Below are 13964 nucleotides of genomic sequence, written 5' to 3'. Positions count from 1 at the left end.
GTTCTCAACCTGTGGGTCGGGACCCCATTTGGGGTCGATCGACCATTTCATGGGGGTCGCCAAGCAAGGCTGTCCGCCATTTTTTTGTCCGCCATTTTTTTTGTCCGCCATTTTTCCCCCTTTTCCGGCGGGTGCCTTACCTCCCTTGGGCTGGGCCAGCTGGTGGTCGGCCTGCTCCGTCTCTGCCGCTTGCCAGCTATGCCTCGGCCGGCGCAGGGGGCGGAACCACGCATGCGCGGCGTTCCCAGGCAGGGAAAGTCCTCGACTTACAACCGGTTTAGTCCTCGACTTACAACCGGTTTAGTCCTTGACTTACAACCGGTTGGGGTCGCGGCATTAAAAAGGTTGAGAACCACTGAGCTAGACAGAAAGATGGGTCTGGAAGAAAAGAGAGCGAGCACATGTAGGGAGTAGGTTTTTATACCCTCTGAGGCTCTTGAGGTTGTTTCCTGTTTGAGGCATTGTATTTCCTGTGTCATGTACTTTGACCTGAGTCTGAGTGTGCCCCTTTGGCATCTGTGGGTTAATCCTATTATGTCCTGTCTTAGAGTTTGGATGGGGTTTAATGTAGATTTTAAGGTTGTCTTCCTAAGCTTCTAGCTGGAGGGCTACAACCTTCCTGAATGGATTATCACATCTGCATTTCTACAGAGCTGGTTTCTGCTCGGGAGATTTGGGGCTATTAAGAAAAACTGGGCATGCTTTTCTGCCTCTTTAAGATCCTTTGAGGAAATATAATATTCTGCCCTTTTAATATTTTCTTCTCTGAGGGGGGCTGACTTCCCACAATTTTAAGCAATGAAATTTCCTCAGCCTGTCGCCATAAGAAATGGGCATTAGCCTTAAACCTCTTCTTCCTTCCAGAATGCACCATTCCCACGCTCCATCTAGTGCTCTAAATAACGAGACTATCTCTACATTTATAATGAAACCGCAGGGTATAATGGACAGGCGTCGCGTTTTGCCTCTGGGCTTTTCCCAAGCGGTCTTAGTTGGTCCTCTTGAGATGCAGATTGCGACGACGTTAGGGTTGCCATAAGTCTCACAGAAATTACTGAGCAAGATCCACACTACGAAGAGCTTACTCAGTGTTTCTCAACCTTGACAATTTTAAGGCATGTGGACTTCAACTCCCAGAATTCCACAGCCAGCATTGCTGGCTGTGGAATTCTGGGAGTTGAAGTCCACATGCCTTAAAATTGTCAAGGTTGAGAAACACTGGAACTTAAAGGATCTTAAATCATCATCTCTTCGCATAAACCTCAGCCCATCAAATCCCCCCAAGTCTCGGCACCCGCAGGCAAACGTAGACCCCGAGCGCTACCGCAAGGCGCCTGGGCAGCAACTGTGCCACACTTGTAGCGTAGATTGGCTTCTGATCGGTTCGTTAGGATTGGATGCGGCGCACCGCCTGTCTCTTCTCGTCATCGACGGGGAAGTAACGTGTGCACTCGGACTCCTGGGCGTGGACACGGGACGCATGCGCTGTGATAGGTTTTCGGTTGCGGAGGTAAAACGGTTCTTTTGTACCGACCGGTTAGGTCTGATCGTAAGGTGTGTGCTTGGTGGACGTGGTCAGTGCCCCGCTCCTCAGCGATCGCCACGATGCCTTTGCAGGTTGAGCTGTGCCCGGGCCGACTGGTCGGCGGAGATCATCCGTGCTTTATTATCGCCGAGATTGGCCAAAATCATCAGGGGGATCTCGACATTGCCAAGCAGATGATCCGGATGGTCAAGGTGGGACGCGAGCGCGATTTGGGCGGCGGCTGGCCTGAAGGCGAAGGACGAGGAGGTCCCGAAATCGTTGGGCTTCCTAGGAAAGGCGGGAGACGATGAACGGCTAGGCTTAGTTAGAGCAGTGTTTCTCAACCTTGACAATTTTAAGGCATGTGGACTTCAACTCCCAGAATTCCACAGCCAGCATTGCTGGCTGTGGAATTCTGGGAGTTGAAGTCCACATGCCTTAAAATGGTCAAGGTTGAGAAACACTGAGTCTGTTTGAGGAACAGAAAGAGGGGCGACCTTCATTTAATTCCTGGAGGTGCAGCGGTTCTTGCTTACTTGTAGCTGAGTTGAGCTGATTTCATTTGGAGGACTGGGGTTGCGTGGAATGGTTTATTGGAATTATATTCCGCCTTTCCTTTATAAAGGTGTACATTTTTAATCGCCCCCTCAAGAAGGAAGAGAAAGAAAAGAAAAGAAAGAAAGAAAAACCAGTGAGAGAGCCAAGTTGAAGGAAAGTGCCTGGCCCAAAGTCTCCCAGTCAGCTTCCCTGGCTAAGGGTGGACTAGGAGCTGGGATTCCCAGATGTCCTCCCAATTCCTTAACCACCGCTATATGAATACTACCATAATAAGAACAATCACAACTAAATATGCCTGTTTGCATTCGCTGATATGTGGTCTTGGTTTGTCACCTTCGAGCAAAGCTTTCTGTATAAAGCATAGAGTGAAAATGAATCAAGTGAACATGTGCACCTCTGGAGCCTGGATGTGTGACCGTTGCGCTACTGTTCCACTTTCCCCACCAGAACAGAAATGTTTGGAAAAGATGGAGAATTATAAATAGGGGGCAATTGTGTGGATTCCCATTAAACACATTAGTGCAGCACACATTTTGCCTACCCTATGTTGAACCCCAGACTGTGTTTAGAAATAGGTATTAATCCCTTCATTGATATTAAGGAATTTATCAATTGGGCAGCTGATCTGCAAGATGCCTAAACAGTATGAAAAAAAGAGCCTTACTTGCTGTATTCCTGTGACTGAGGGACTTATCAGAATGGTTAGGTACACAAGAACTTCCATTAAGCTCTCAGAGCAGAGAGAAATGGATGTCACTTTGTGTCACATCTCTGTGAGGTTTTTATGACTTTTGCTGCCACCTGCTTTGGAACAAGGAAATAATATCTTTTTTCACATTGTATATATCTTATATGGTGCTTTTAAAGTACAGGAAGTCCTCGACGTACGATCATAATGGAGCCTGCCCATTATGGTTTCAAATGGTGGTTGCTGATCAGCTAGATGGTTTTGCTTAACGACCCCCCACCCTCTGGTCTCTCTGATGTGGCTGTTAAACGTGGAAATTATTAGGCAGAGTGCAGATCCCTCATAAGGGTGAGGGAGGCCTAGTGCAGGACAGCATTGTGCATAGTGATGGGTATCTCTAGGAATGGAATGGAATAATCTTTATTGTCACTTTAAATGTGCATTAATATATTAAAATGAGATTTCATTGCATACAGCTCTCAAAGGATAACCACCTCCAATATATACTGCATAAACATGACCAAATTATTATTATTATTATTATTATTATTATTATTATTATTATTATTATTATTATTATTATTATTATTATTATTATTATTACATATACCCACATACACACACATACGTGGCCCAGAGAAATAACACATTCTAGTTTGGATGTATACATACACATGGCGAGAAAAATGAATCTTGTGAGTTTACCAGACAGGTGGTATAGGGAACAAAGCTGTTACAGAATCTGGTAGTCCTGCTAGAAATACTTCAAAACCTCCTCCCAGAGGGGAGCAACAGAAACAGACCGTGAAGTGGGTGTGTGGGGTCTCTAATAATGCTTCGAGCTCTAAGCACATAGCCCTTATAAGCAGTGTCCTGAATAACAGGAAGTGGGCCTCCTATAATCCTATAAGGTATGCCCATGTAATGCCTTCATTGTGCAAGCAGCAGTGGCTTCCATTCTCTTTCCAGGTGCAATCCAAGGTGCTGGTCATCACCTTTAAAGAACTATGTAGCACAGGGCCAAGCTATCTGGGAGACTACTTTTCCCTAAGGACATCTACCCATCTCTTCTGGCAGGTCAGATAGCGTGGGCATGCTCCTAGCCCCTTCCCCTAAATATTGTCACCTGATGGGAGCTAGCAAGCATGCCTTTTCTATAACAGCCACTGCCCTATAGGGCACTCTGCCCCCTGAGGTTTGGCAAGCCTGTACCTGCCTAGCCTTGTGTAAAGCTTTGAAGATGTTACTTTTTCCCCTTAAGCGTTGGGATAAGATGAGGTGACTGCACATCGGAAGCTTGACCTGGCACCAGGTTTTTGTTTTCAATGTATTATTATTAATATTAATATTAATATTAATAAGAATAAGAATAAGAATAAGAATAAGAATAAGAATAAGAATAATGTTGGAAGAGACCTTGGAGGTCATCTAGTCCAACCCCCTGCTCAGGTAGGTTTAGTATGGGTTTTATGTTGTTTTAATTTTTGATTGAGAGCTATCTGAAGTTTGTTATAAGTTGGCCGGCTGCATAAATGTTTTAAATAAATAAAATAAATATGGAGCTGGTATCTGTCACAATCTTTGTTGTGAGGTTGGCGTGTTAAGCGGCCTTATGAAAGTCTTCCTGGGGTTGTCTCTTTGCAGGACTGCGGAGCAGACTGTGCCAAGTTCCAGAAAAGCGAATTGGAGCATAAATTCAACCGGAGAGCTTTGGGAAGGCCTTACATCTCCAAACACTCTTGGGGGAGAACCTATGGGGAACACAAGCGCCACCTGGAGTTCAGTCACGATCAGTACCGAGAGCTGCAACGATACGCTAAGGAGATTGGCATTTTCTTCACAGCATCCGGCATGGATGAAGTAAGAGTTGTGAATTTGGAATTTGGAGTTTAAAAGGAGCTGCAGTTTCTGAGCTTGCCCACACTAAGGGGGCCAGAGACTTCCTACAATAGCACTCCCAGGACTTATTGACATTTCTTGCCTCTTCCTTGGCTTGGTTACTTCAGATCTTTACACATTTCATCTGCTTGTTCCTGGCACCTTTAATCTTTCTTCCCACAGGGGAGAGAATAGCAGAATATATTTTAGGGGGATTTTAAGAAGTGGGGTTAGAGTTTCAGAGCCTATCGTGTTTTGACTTCAGAAAATGGAACCCAAATTGATGAAAGTTTAATGTTGAACAACATGAAGAGCCATGCTGTGGATCAAAGAAAACAACTGTTTTTGTAGATTGAAGAAATTGATAAACATATTTAGCAAATTTTCTTTCTTGATTTTGGTAATGGCTATAATTGCCTTTTAATCCTTCTCTTAATTTTCATCTAGTTGGAGATTTTGTTTTGATTTTGCTTTTTGTGTGTGTCTTTCTCAATAGATGGCTGTAGAATTTCTGCATGAACTGGATGTTCCATTTTTTAAAGTTGGATCGGGGGATACAAATAATTTCCCATACTTGGAGAAGACAGCCCAAAAAGGTAATTTGGTGGGAGCAGGTAAAATAATGGATGTGCAACTGCCTGTTTTCATTTGTATAAATGAATGTGAATTCACATGCACCTATGTCCAAAGAATGCATAAAATGCACAGCCATCTCTCTTCTCTCTCTCTCTGTCTCTCTGTCTCTCTGTCTCTCTTTCACACACACACACACACACACACACACACACACACACACACACACACACACACACACACACACAGAGCAATAATTGTCTGATTGTAAATTAGAGTATTTTACATTTCAGATTCAAAATTCAGTTTCCAGTGATAGGCATGGGTATGTGGGAAATTTAACATATTGATGTCACACTGCAAAATTATTTCTATTAAGGAGAGATAGAGGAGAATTAAGGCCACATCGTCTTTGCAGCAACTATGAAACTTGTTTTTGGACTCAAAATATCTTCAGATGTTGACTTATTTATCGGATCCAAAGGATAATCCTTTTTTATTAATTAAAAGATTAAAATCTTTTTTTATTTCCTTCTTTTGGATACGATGAGTATGTGGAAGCATTTTATTTTCCATGTTTTGGACTCCCCAGTAGAACAGCTTGGAAGAGAACAGTTAGACTAAATCTGCTCCTTCCATTGATCAGACAAAGAAGGAATTGCAGCTGACAAAGGCTACTCCTGCCAGAAGTGCAGGAAATAAATGCCAGAAGGGGAGGATGTGTGTGGTATGTGCAACTGCCTTGGTTTTAACCACTGGCAGATACTGGTGTGTTCTTTTCTTCCAGATGTAGCAAGGAACTTGATAGAGAAGACGCAATTCTCCAAGTCATCTTTTTGATTCTCAGCAGACCTCTCAGTAACTGGGCCCACCTTGACAAAGTTCTCCTAAAAGAATAATACATTTGATTTTTTACAATGTCTGAATGCTGGTGGTTTTTGCTTCACTTCTTTCTGTAGAGCAGGAGTGTATAGCTACTTCAGGGGCAGGCAACCTTGGCTCTTTTATGACTCGTGGACTTCAACTCCCAGAATTTCTGAGCCAGCATGGCTCAGCATGGCTGGCCCAGGAATTCTGGGAGTTGAAGTCCACGAGTCATAAAAGAGCCAAGGTTGCCTGCCCCTGAGCTACTTAAATGATTTGGAAGCAGGCCCTTCAGAATCTGCTACTTAATGGTCATTTTACACTGGAAAAAAAGGAGCAGATACACAGGAAATAGTAACTTTAACAGTAATTCATTCGTTTGGTGAATTTAAATAAAGCGTATATTTTTCCTAGCCTCATCCATTCCTAGGCCCTGGTCAACTGTGGTTGGTGAGCTGTGAGGTGTCATTGAGGTGTGTGGGGTGTTCCTTAACTTAGGAAAAGATGGGTTTACCACTGTCAGGAAGATCTAAAAATAGCTTTCCATACTGTTTCATGTCATGAAACATCCTTTCTCTTTTTTCTGCATGTTAGCCCACAATACAGTACATCACTTTTTAAGGATGTTTTTTTCGGTTTAGAGTAAAATTGATGGTAATAAAATGATATTCTTCAAAGAAAAGGTTTCTCTTCATGGACTCCCTCAAACATGACTCTTGTCTTTTTGAACTCATAACTAAGAGATGAACATTTAGAAATGTCTTGAGTGTAATTAAAATAAGTTGGCAAACTTGTCACTTTTAGGATAGTGTCTAAAATAAATTGTAATTTTTTTCGGCATTTAACACAATCATTCCCCAGCATTTAGTAGACAAACTGGGCCTTTTAGGCTTAAACACTCCTTTGTGCAACTGGATTCTTGATTTTCTTACTAACAGGCCCCAATATGTGCAAGCTGGAACAAATATTTCTAACGCCATTTTATTGAGCACAGGTTCTCTTCAGGGCTGCATCCTAAGTCTGCTGCTGTTCACCCTGTTAACCCATGACTGTTGTGCTAGGTTTGCTACCAACCATATTGTGAAGTTTGCAGATGGTAAAACAGTAGTGGGCCTTATTCATGATGACAATGAGGGTACTTACCGCAAGGAGGTTGAGGGTTTTGATGAACTGGTGTAAGGAAAACAGACTAGTTTTAAATACTGGAAAAACCAAAGAGACCATTGTTGATTTCAGAAAAGGCAGCACAGCCACACTTCTCTGTGCATTAATGATTCACCTGTGGAGAAGGTTACCAGCATCAAATTCCTGGGTGTGCAGTAAACAAGTAGGCTGGCTTGGTTTCTCAACAGCGAGTCACTGGTGAAGCAGGCACAGCAGCGCCTGCATTTTCTGCGTCACATGAGAAAAGCACATCATCCTTCCCCTGTCCTTACCACCTTCCATAGAGGGACGATCAAGAGCCTCCTGTCATATAGCATCACAGTCTGGTTTAGAAGCATCACTGCTTCAGACAGGAAGGCAGTGCAGAGAGTGGTGAGGATGGCTGAAAAGATTATTGGCAGTTCCCTCCCATCCAGGACATAGCACATAAACGTTGCTTGAGCAGGGTCTGTAAGATTGTCTGGGACACTGCAGATCCTCTTCACGACCTGTTTTCCTTGTTACCTTCTGGGAGGAAGCTCTGTGGTATCCGAAGCAGAACATCCAGGTTCAGTCAGTTTTGTTCAATACAGTATTAACCTTGTGAACTCTCAAGCTTCCTCCTTCCTTTATGTATTCAAGATGGACCGTGATTAATATTTATACGTTACTTATATGTAAGGGTGTAGGTCTACATATATTGTACATAGTATGTTTAAATGTGTGTTATGTATGTATACACTTTGAGAGCAAGCAACTAAATTTAATTTTTAATGTGTGCCATTGTGCCCACATTAAATAAAGGTTATCTATTTATCATCCACCCATCTATATCTATGTCTGTCTGTCTGTCTGTCTGTCTGTCTATCTATCTATCTATCTATCTATCTATCTATCTATCTATCTATCTATCTATCTATCTATCTATCTATCTATCTATCATCTATCTATCTATCTATCTATCTATCTATCTATCTATCTATCTATCTATCTATCTATCTATCTATCTATCTATCTATCTATCTATCTATCTATCTATCTATCTATCTATCTAAATTATTCTGCCATAAAACCAACAAAAATATTAACCCTGGGTAAAAATCATAAAACATGGAAGATGGATTTATGGACCCTATTAAAATCTAGCATTAGAACAGGGGTGTCCAGCCTTGGCAAATTTTAAGTCTTGTGGACTTACAACTCTCAGAATTCCCTAGCCAGTCTGGCTGAGGAATTGTGGGAGTTGAAGTCCACAAGTCTTAAAGTTGCCAGAGTTGGACACTCCTGCATTAGAAGGACTTTCTAAAAATGTTTAGCTGGAAGCTCTTTCATGGAAAATTTCAAGATGGGTACACATCTTCCTTTCTTGCTTGCAGAATAGGAATATTTAAGTGTGCCAATTTGGAGTATACAATAATTGGAAAATTCAAACCTGTATTGTGGAGTAGACAGAATGGAGCCACATTACTTCTGGGAAGAGGAAAAGAAATGATGCAGATAGACTGAGATCTATCCATATGAAATGGAGGATATATTTGATAAGATTATTCATTGATAGTGTATCAGTTGATATAACTTGGTGATAGAAAGTCAACCTTAGTAAAAGTAAGAATGCTGCCCTGGCTTTTCATTCCAGGTCGCCCAATGGTGATCTCCAGTGGGATGCAGTCAATGAGCACAATGCAGCAGGTTTACAAGCTGGTGAAGCCCATCAACCCAAATTTCTGTTTTCTTCAGTGCACCAGTGCATACCCCCTTCAGCCTGAAGACGTCAATCTTCGTGTCATAACGGTCAGTGGGGAATAATGTCTGGAGTACTCTGGGAGAATATAGCGATGTAGAAGAGTATAGCTGTGATAATTCCTAAAAAAAAAATTTGATTTCCATCTCAGGGCTAGGTAGGTTTTTGGTGTGAGAACCTTCTATGTAGAATAAGCCTGCAAAGGTACTTCTGTTTTTTCTGATGACTATGCCTGTGTTGGACTGTGACACAGGAACTTTCATATTAAACATGAGTGAGCCAAGCCACTTCGCGCTGGCAATTTCTGTCCATTTTATTGTCATTTTAGGAATACCGCTCAGCCTTCCCAGATATTCCTGTTGGTTATTCAGGTCACGAGACTGGGATAGCCATTTCTATTGCTGCAGTGGCGATGGGGGCCAAAATATTGGAGCGCCACATCACTTTGGACAAGACCTGGAAAGGCAATGACCATCAAGCATCACTGGAGCCCAAAGAGTTAGCAGAATTGGTGAGAAGCATCCGGATGGTAGAGAAAGCCATGGGATCCCCAGTCAAACAGCTCTTGCCTTGTGAAGAAGCGTGCAATGAAAAGGTAATTTCTTGAAGGCAGGAATTATATTCTACATTTTTCTGGACGACTGAGAGTAAGCACTGAGAGTAAGCAGTTGACTTAATCCTGTTACTAGTAGGCCTGCCTGATTTGGTCAGGTACCAGAGAGGTGGGTACTGAATTTTCCAATTATTGCTAAACCAAAGCTCAGAGCAGAGGTGTCTGTGGGGACGGGCAAGTGAGCATCCCATGATGGAAGCAGCAATGCAAACTCTCCCTTAGTCCTACCCGTCTCATGCTGTCATGTGCAGATTCCAGGGAATTTGGAGCTTGCAGTGTGATGCTGCTTTCATTCTTGTGAAAGTCTGATTTCCATAGATTGATTGATTCATTCTTTTTCTTTCTTTCTTTCTTTCTTTCTTTCTTTCTTTCTTTCTTTCTTTCTTTCTTTCTTTCTTTCCTCTCTCTCTCTCTCTCTCTCTCTCTCTCTCTCTCTTTCTTTCTTTCTTTCTTTCTTTCTTTTCCCAGGCTCTAGGACAAGTAGGAGCTGTTAATTCAGCAATCTCTGCAAATTTCAGAACCAAAATCCTTAGTCTGATAGATTAATCATCCAAAACTATACGTGCATTCATAGTCATTAGGCATAGCCTGGTGACAGCAATCACCCTTGCTGAAGCTAAATCAGTGTGGATCTGGTTTGTGCCTGCATAAAAAATGGTCTGCGAATTCCATATGTGTCAGTTTTAAGTTTATTGGAAGAAAGGTGGAATAGTACACATTTGGCTGTAGAATTCCAAAACCAAGACTTTTTCTCATCAGCCTATTATAAAGTGTTTGCTGTCTCATTGTACTGCCCACAGGTTCATCATGTAGTAGTGTTCAAACTACTTCAGTGGACAAAGCATTGTTTGTGATTTGAACTGCAGGGCTGTTTTTTTATACTCATTACTGCAGTTGTACTATCATGGAATGTCAAATTGGTGTAAATGTGAATTTAGAACCTTGAAAACCAGAAGATGTGATCATGTTGGACAATGAACAACAAACACCAGCATTAGTTAAGTGCTGATGTGGGAACAGTCATAAAACTACTCCATAATTGGTTGCTGGGCAACGGATTGTACAATTGGAATGTAGGAACCTTGCAGTAATTATTCTACAGTGACAACTTGGAAGATAAGGCTCCATAATTTTATCTCCCTAGTTTAGGGCTGCTTAGCTTTTTTGGACCAATTGTTGGCTTTTGATTAGTATATCAAGGCTCCATTACCAAAGACAGGCAAAGCCAAAACAAATATATAAATGAAAATAGGAAAAATGCTAAATTTGTTCAGCATAAAATAATCTACAGTTAATACAGTTCACCCCAGTACATTTATTTTTCCTTTTTAATCATATTAAAATATTACAATTACTTGAGCACCAGTATGTAGTCCTGCAAGAGAGATCCCACAGGATTGAAGCTGTTGTCAAAATGATGAAAAAAAGCATCCTATAATTGTGATGTGTTAACTCTTTTTGTATGAGCATGTAATGTCACAATGCACATACAAAGGGCCAAAACTTATGTCATAGCACCACTTTTCTTATTTATACTACCCAGTCAACTCGTCTGGCGTCAAGTTGGAAAATAGAGTCTTTGTCCAAATAATCCTGAAAATGCTTAAATATTTCATGATTACCACTGTTCTGGGCCATAGGCATTAAGGTAAAAGGTGAAGTATCTGTTGAATTGATTTTGGTTCCTGATGTTTGCCTAGATCAGTGATGGCAAACCTTTTAGAGACTGAGTGCCCAAACTGCAACCCAAAACCCACATGCATCGTCGAGTGCTGGGTGGGTGTGGCCCATTGGCTGGGTATGGCCCATTGGGTGGGCGTGGCCCATTGGGTGGGCATGGCTGCAGTGGTAACGGCAGACTGGGTGAGACTAAAAAGTTCAATCAATCAATTCCAACTTTGCAAGATCTTTTTTTTCCCCGCGAGAAGTTGAAATTGACTGACTGAACCTTTTTTTTTTTTTTTTGCACATGGCGGCGGAGGCCTAAAGCGAAAAGGTTTTATAAAATCCAGCTGAAGACGTAGGACTGGGGCGACGGCGCACGTGCCCACAGAGAGGACTTTGAGTGCCACCTCTGGCACCCGTGCCATAGGTTCTCCACCACTGGCTTAGAGGCATCTCTATAGATTCCTTGGTGCAGAAATGATTGTCCTTACCTTCTTCAGGAATGTTTTTCTGCCTTTCCAGTTTTGGAATTCCCTAATAGTTTCCTTTCAAAGTACTAGCCGGATCTGGCCATACTTTCAAGATCAGTTAGTATGGAGTAGGTGCTGCACATGACAGTAATGGCTAAAATTAATCTTGCTATTTGAGGATAACTCCCTTGGCTACTTCATTTTTTAATATTTGTTATGATGAATATTTGATTAAATAATTAGCTTCCTGAATCGTTATAACTTCCAATAATGGTTCAGCTTTCACACGAGTAGCGTAGCCAGAGTGATGCAGTCTTATCAGTTGACCGGTTGCTATATGGCTATGCCACTGGGGCACCCTTCTATATAAGTGAAAAATTCTGCTACCATGGCCAGCATTTTCTTTATGTATTGACAATATGGTCTCATTGTGAAAAGTATGCAAAAGGTTGGGTCACCTTCTCTGTCCCACTTGAAATTTAAGTATTCTTGCTGTTCAAGTGCAATATTAAGTTCACAGCTGATGACTACCATTTGTGGGGAGACAACATCATGGTTTTAAACAAATTGTAACAATTGCAAATGAGCTTCTAGGCAGAAATAGAATTAGATCTTTGGCTACCCAACAGATTTCTTAAATTTTGTTATGGCTTTTCATTCTGATCTAACCTAGCAAACGTTCCATGAATGAACTCTACAGTGTTTGGCAATATTGCTGTGGTATATGTTACCGCACACAGTCATTTCCTCTATCTCCTGCTTCAGGTCAGATTTGTCTGAAATCTATGTTGCTTGAATGATTTATGGCACTTCAGTCATAAGTTCTCCATAGAATAACTTAGCCTTCTTGAATTTCACTTTTTGCAGTTGGGAAAATCCGTGGTTGCCAAAGTCAGGATCCCAGAAGGCACCATGCTCACGTTGGACATGCTCACTATAAAAGTGGGGGAACCCAAAGGATATCCACCAGAAGATATTTATGAATTGGTTGGCAAGAAAGTCAAGGTCAATATTGACGAAGATGAGACCATTGTTGAAAATGCAATTGAAAATCATGTGAAAAAAATGAAATGCTGAGTGGCATTATATATTTAGCAAGGAGTCTCTTGGGAAGTGTGGTTGGCCAAAATATTAATGTCCTAATATTTAAAGTTACATTGAAGATGTGTGGGAAAGTGAACCTCAGTGGGATTTTTCTTTCGGATAGAATTTCATTTCTCTGCCATTCTGAAGAATGAAATACGGTAATATATATTTTTCTTCAGAATGTATTGCTGAGAACCTTATGCTCAGGAATGACATGATGTCCTTCCAGTTGGGATATTGCCCAAAAAGTACTGCATAGCTATGGAAATGATATTTTCATGGGATTAAACAGTTCTAGTCCTAATAAATTAGACTTTTAGTGTGAATTCAGGACAAGAACTGCAGTGCTGGCTGGGAATACCACACAGAATATGTTTTTGAGTAAATTCTATGCTGCTGCAATTTGATTGTCAGTCTTCTGTCTTTATCATTAAGGTTTGGCTATAAAGTATAAAATGTTTGCAAGGTATACTTTAGATTTTTAAATCTTCCTTACATGCTTCTAGGCTACCAAGCTTTAAATAGCTTGTACAGACAAATCTGATATTATAAGGAAAACCTTATCCCAAAACTGAGTTTATCATCAATGGTTGCTTCTTTGAAATAAAAAATTAGGTTGGCTATTATAAGCAGTTTCTATTGGGAAGCAATTCAGTCAACATGTTTAACATGGCCCTGCCGTAATTCTGTATATGAGGCTAGTGTTTTTGGTTGTATCATGTATGTGCCTTGTAATGAATCGGGATCACTCAAAATGTTTTTAATGAACTTAGCATTTTTTATTCTATTATGGTACACCAATAATTCACATTTCAACCTTGACAAATTTGGATAAAGAATGTGCTGATTTATGCTTGAAAGGTGTCCAAAAGATTTCATTCTTGTGTGATTGATTTAGTTCAATTCATTTATTCAATTTGTATCCCGCCCTTCTCCCGAGGGACTCAGGGCGGCTCACATTTTTTTTTAAAACAAAAACAAACCCACAATCCCCGCCGAATAAAACCAATTAAAACCCAAATATTCTAAGTTGTGATATTTAAAATTTTCTAAAAATGAACCCGATTTAAAAATCCTCCCTAGGCCAGGCCCGCTTGCTGGAAAAGCCATGTCTTGAGGGCGCGGCAGAAAGTCAGGAGATCCGGAATCACCCGGATCTG

The 13964-nt window shown here is 41.3% G+C and overlaps 1 protein-coding gene across 1 annotated transcript; it reads left to right on the top strand.

Annotated features, from left to right (window-relative positions):
• The first annotated feature begins 1483 nt into the window (after window positions 1–1483).
• NANS (N-acetylneuraminate synthase) lies at window positions 1484–13664 on the top strand. Its single transcript, XM_015822262.1, has 6 exons — window positions 1484–1737; window positions 4416–4631; window positions 5146–5245; window positions 8866–9020; window positions 9299–9565; window positions 12586–13664. Exons 1-6 carry the CDS (start codon window positions 1606–1608, stop codon window positions 12793–12795), a joined length of 1080 nt encoding a protein of 359 aa, XP_015677748.1. The 5' UTR covers window positions 1484–1605; the 3' UTR covers window positions 12796–13664.
• The last annotated feature ends 300 nt before the right edge of the window (window positions 13665–13964 follow it).

This window comes from Protobothrops mucrosquamatus, unplaced genomic scaffold (assembly GCF_001527695.2).
Source record: "Protobothrops mucrosquamatus isolate PMUCROS unplaced genomic scaffold, P.Mucros_1.0 scaffold1511, whole genome shotgun sequence".
NCBI classification, from domain to species: domain Eukaryota; kingdom Metazoa; phylum Chordata; class Lepidosauria; order Squamata; family Viperidae; genus Protobothrops; species Protobothrops mucrosquamatus.
This window is presented reverse-complemented; position numbering and strand designations above follow the sequence as displayed.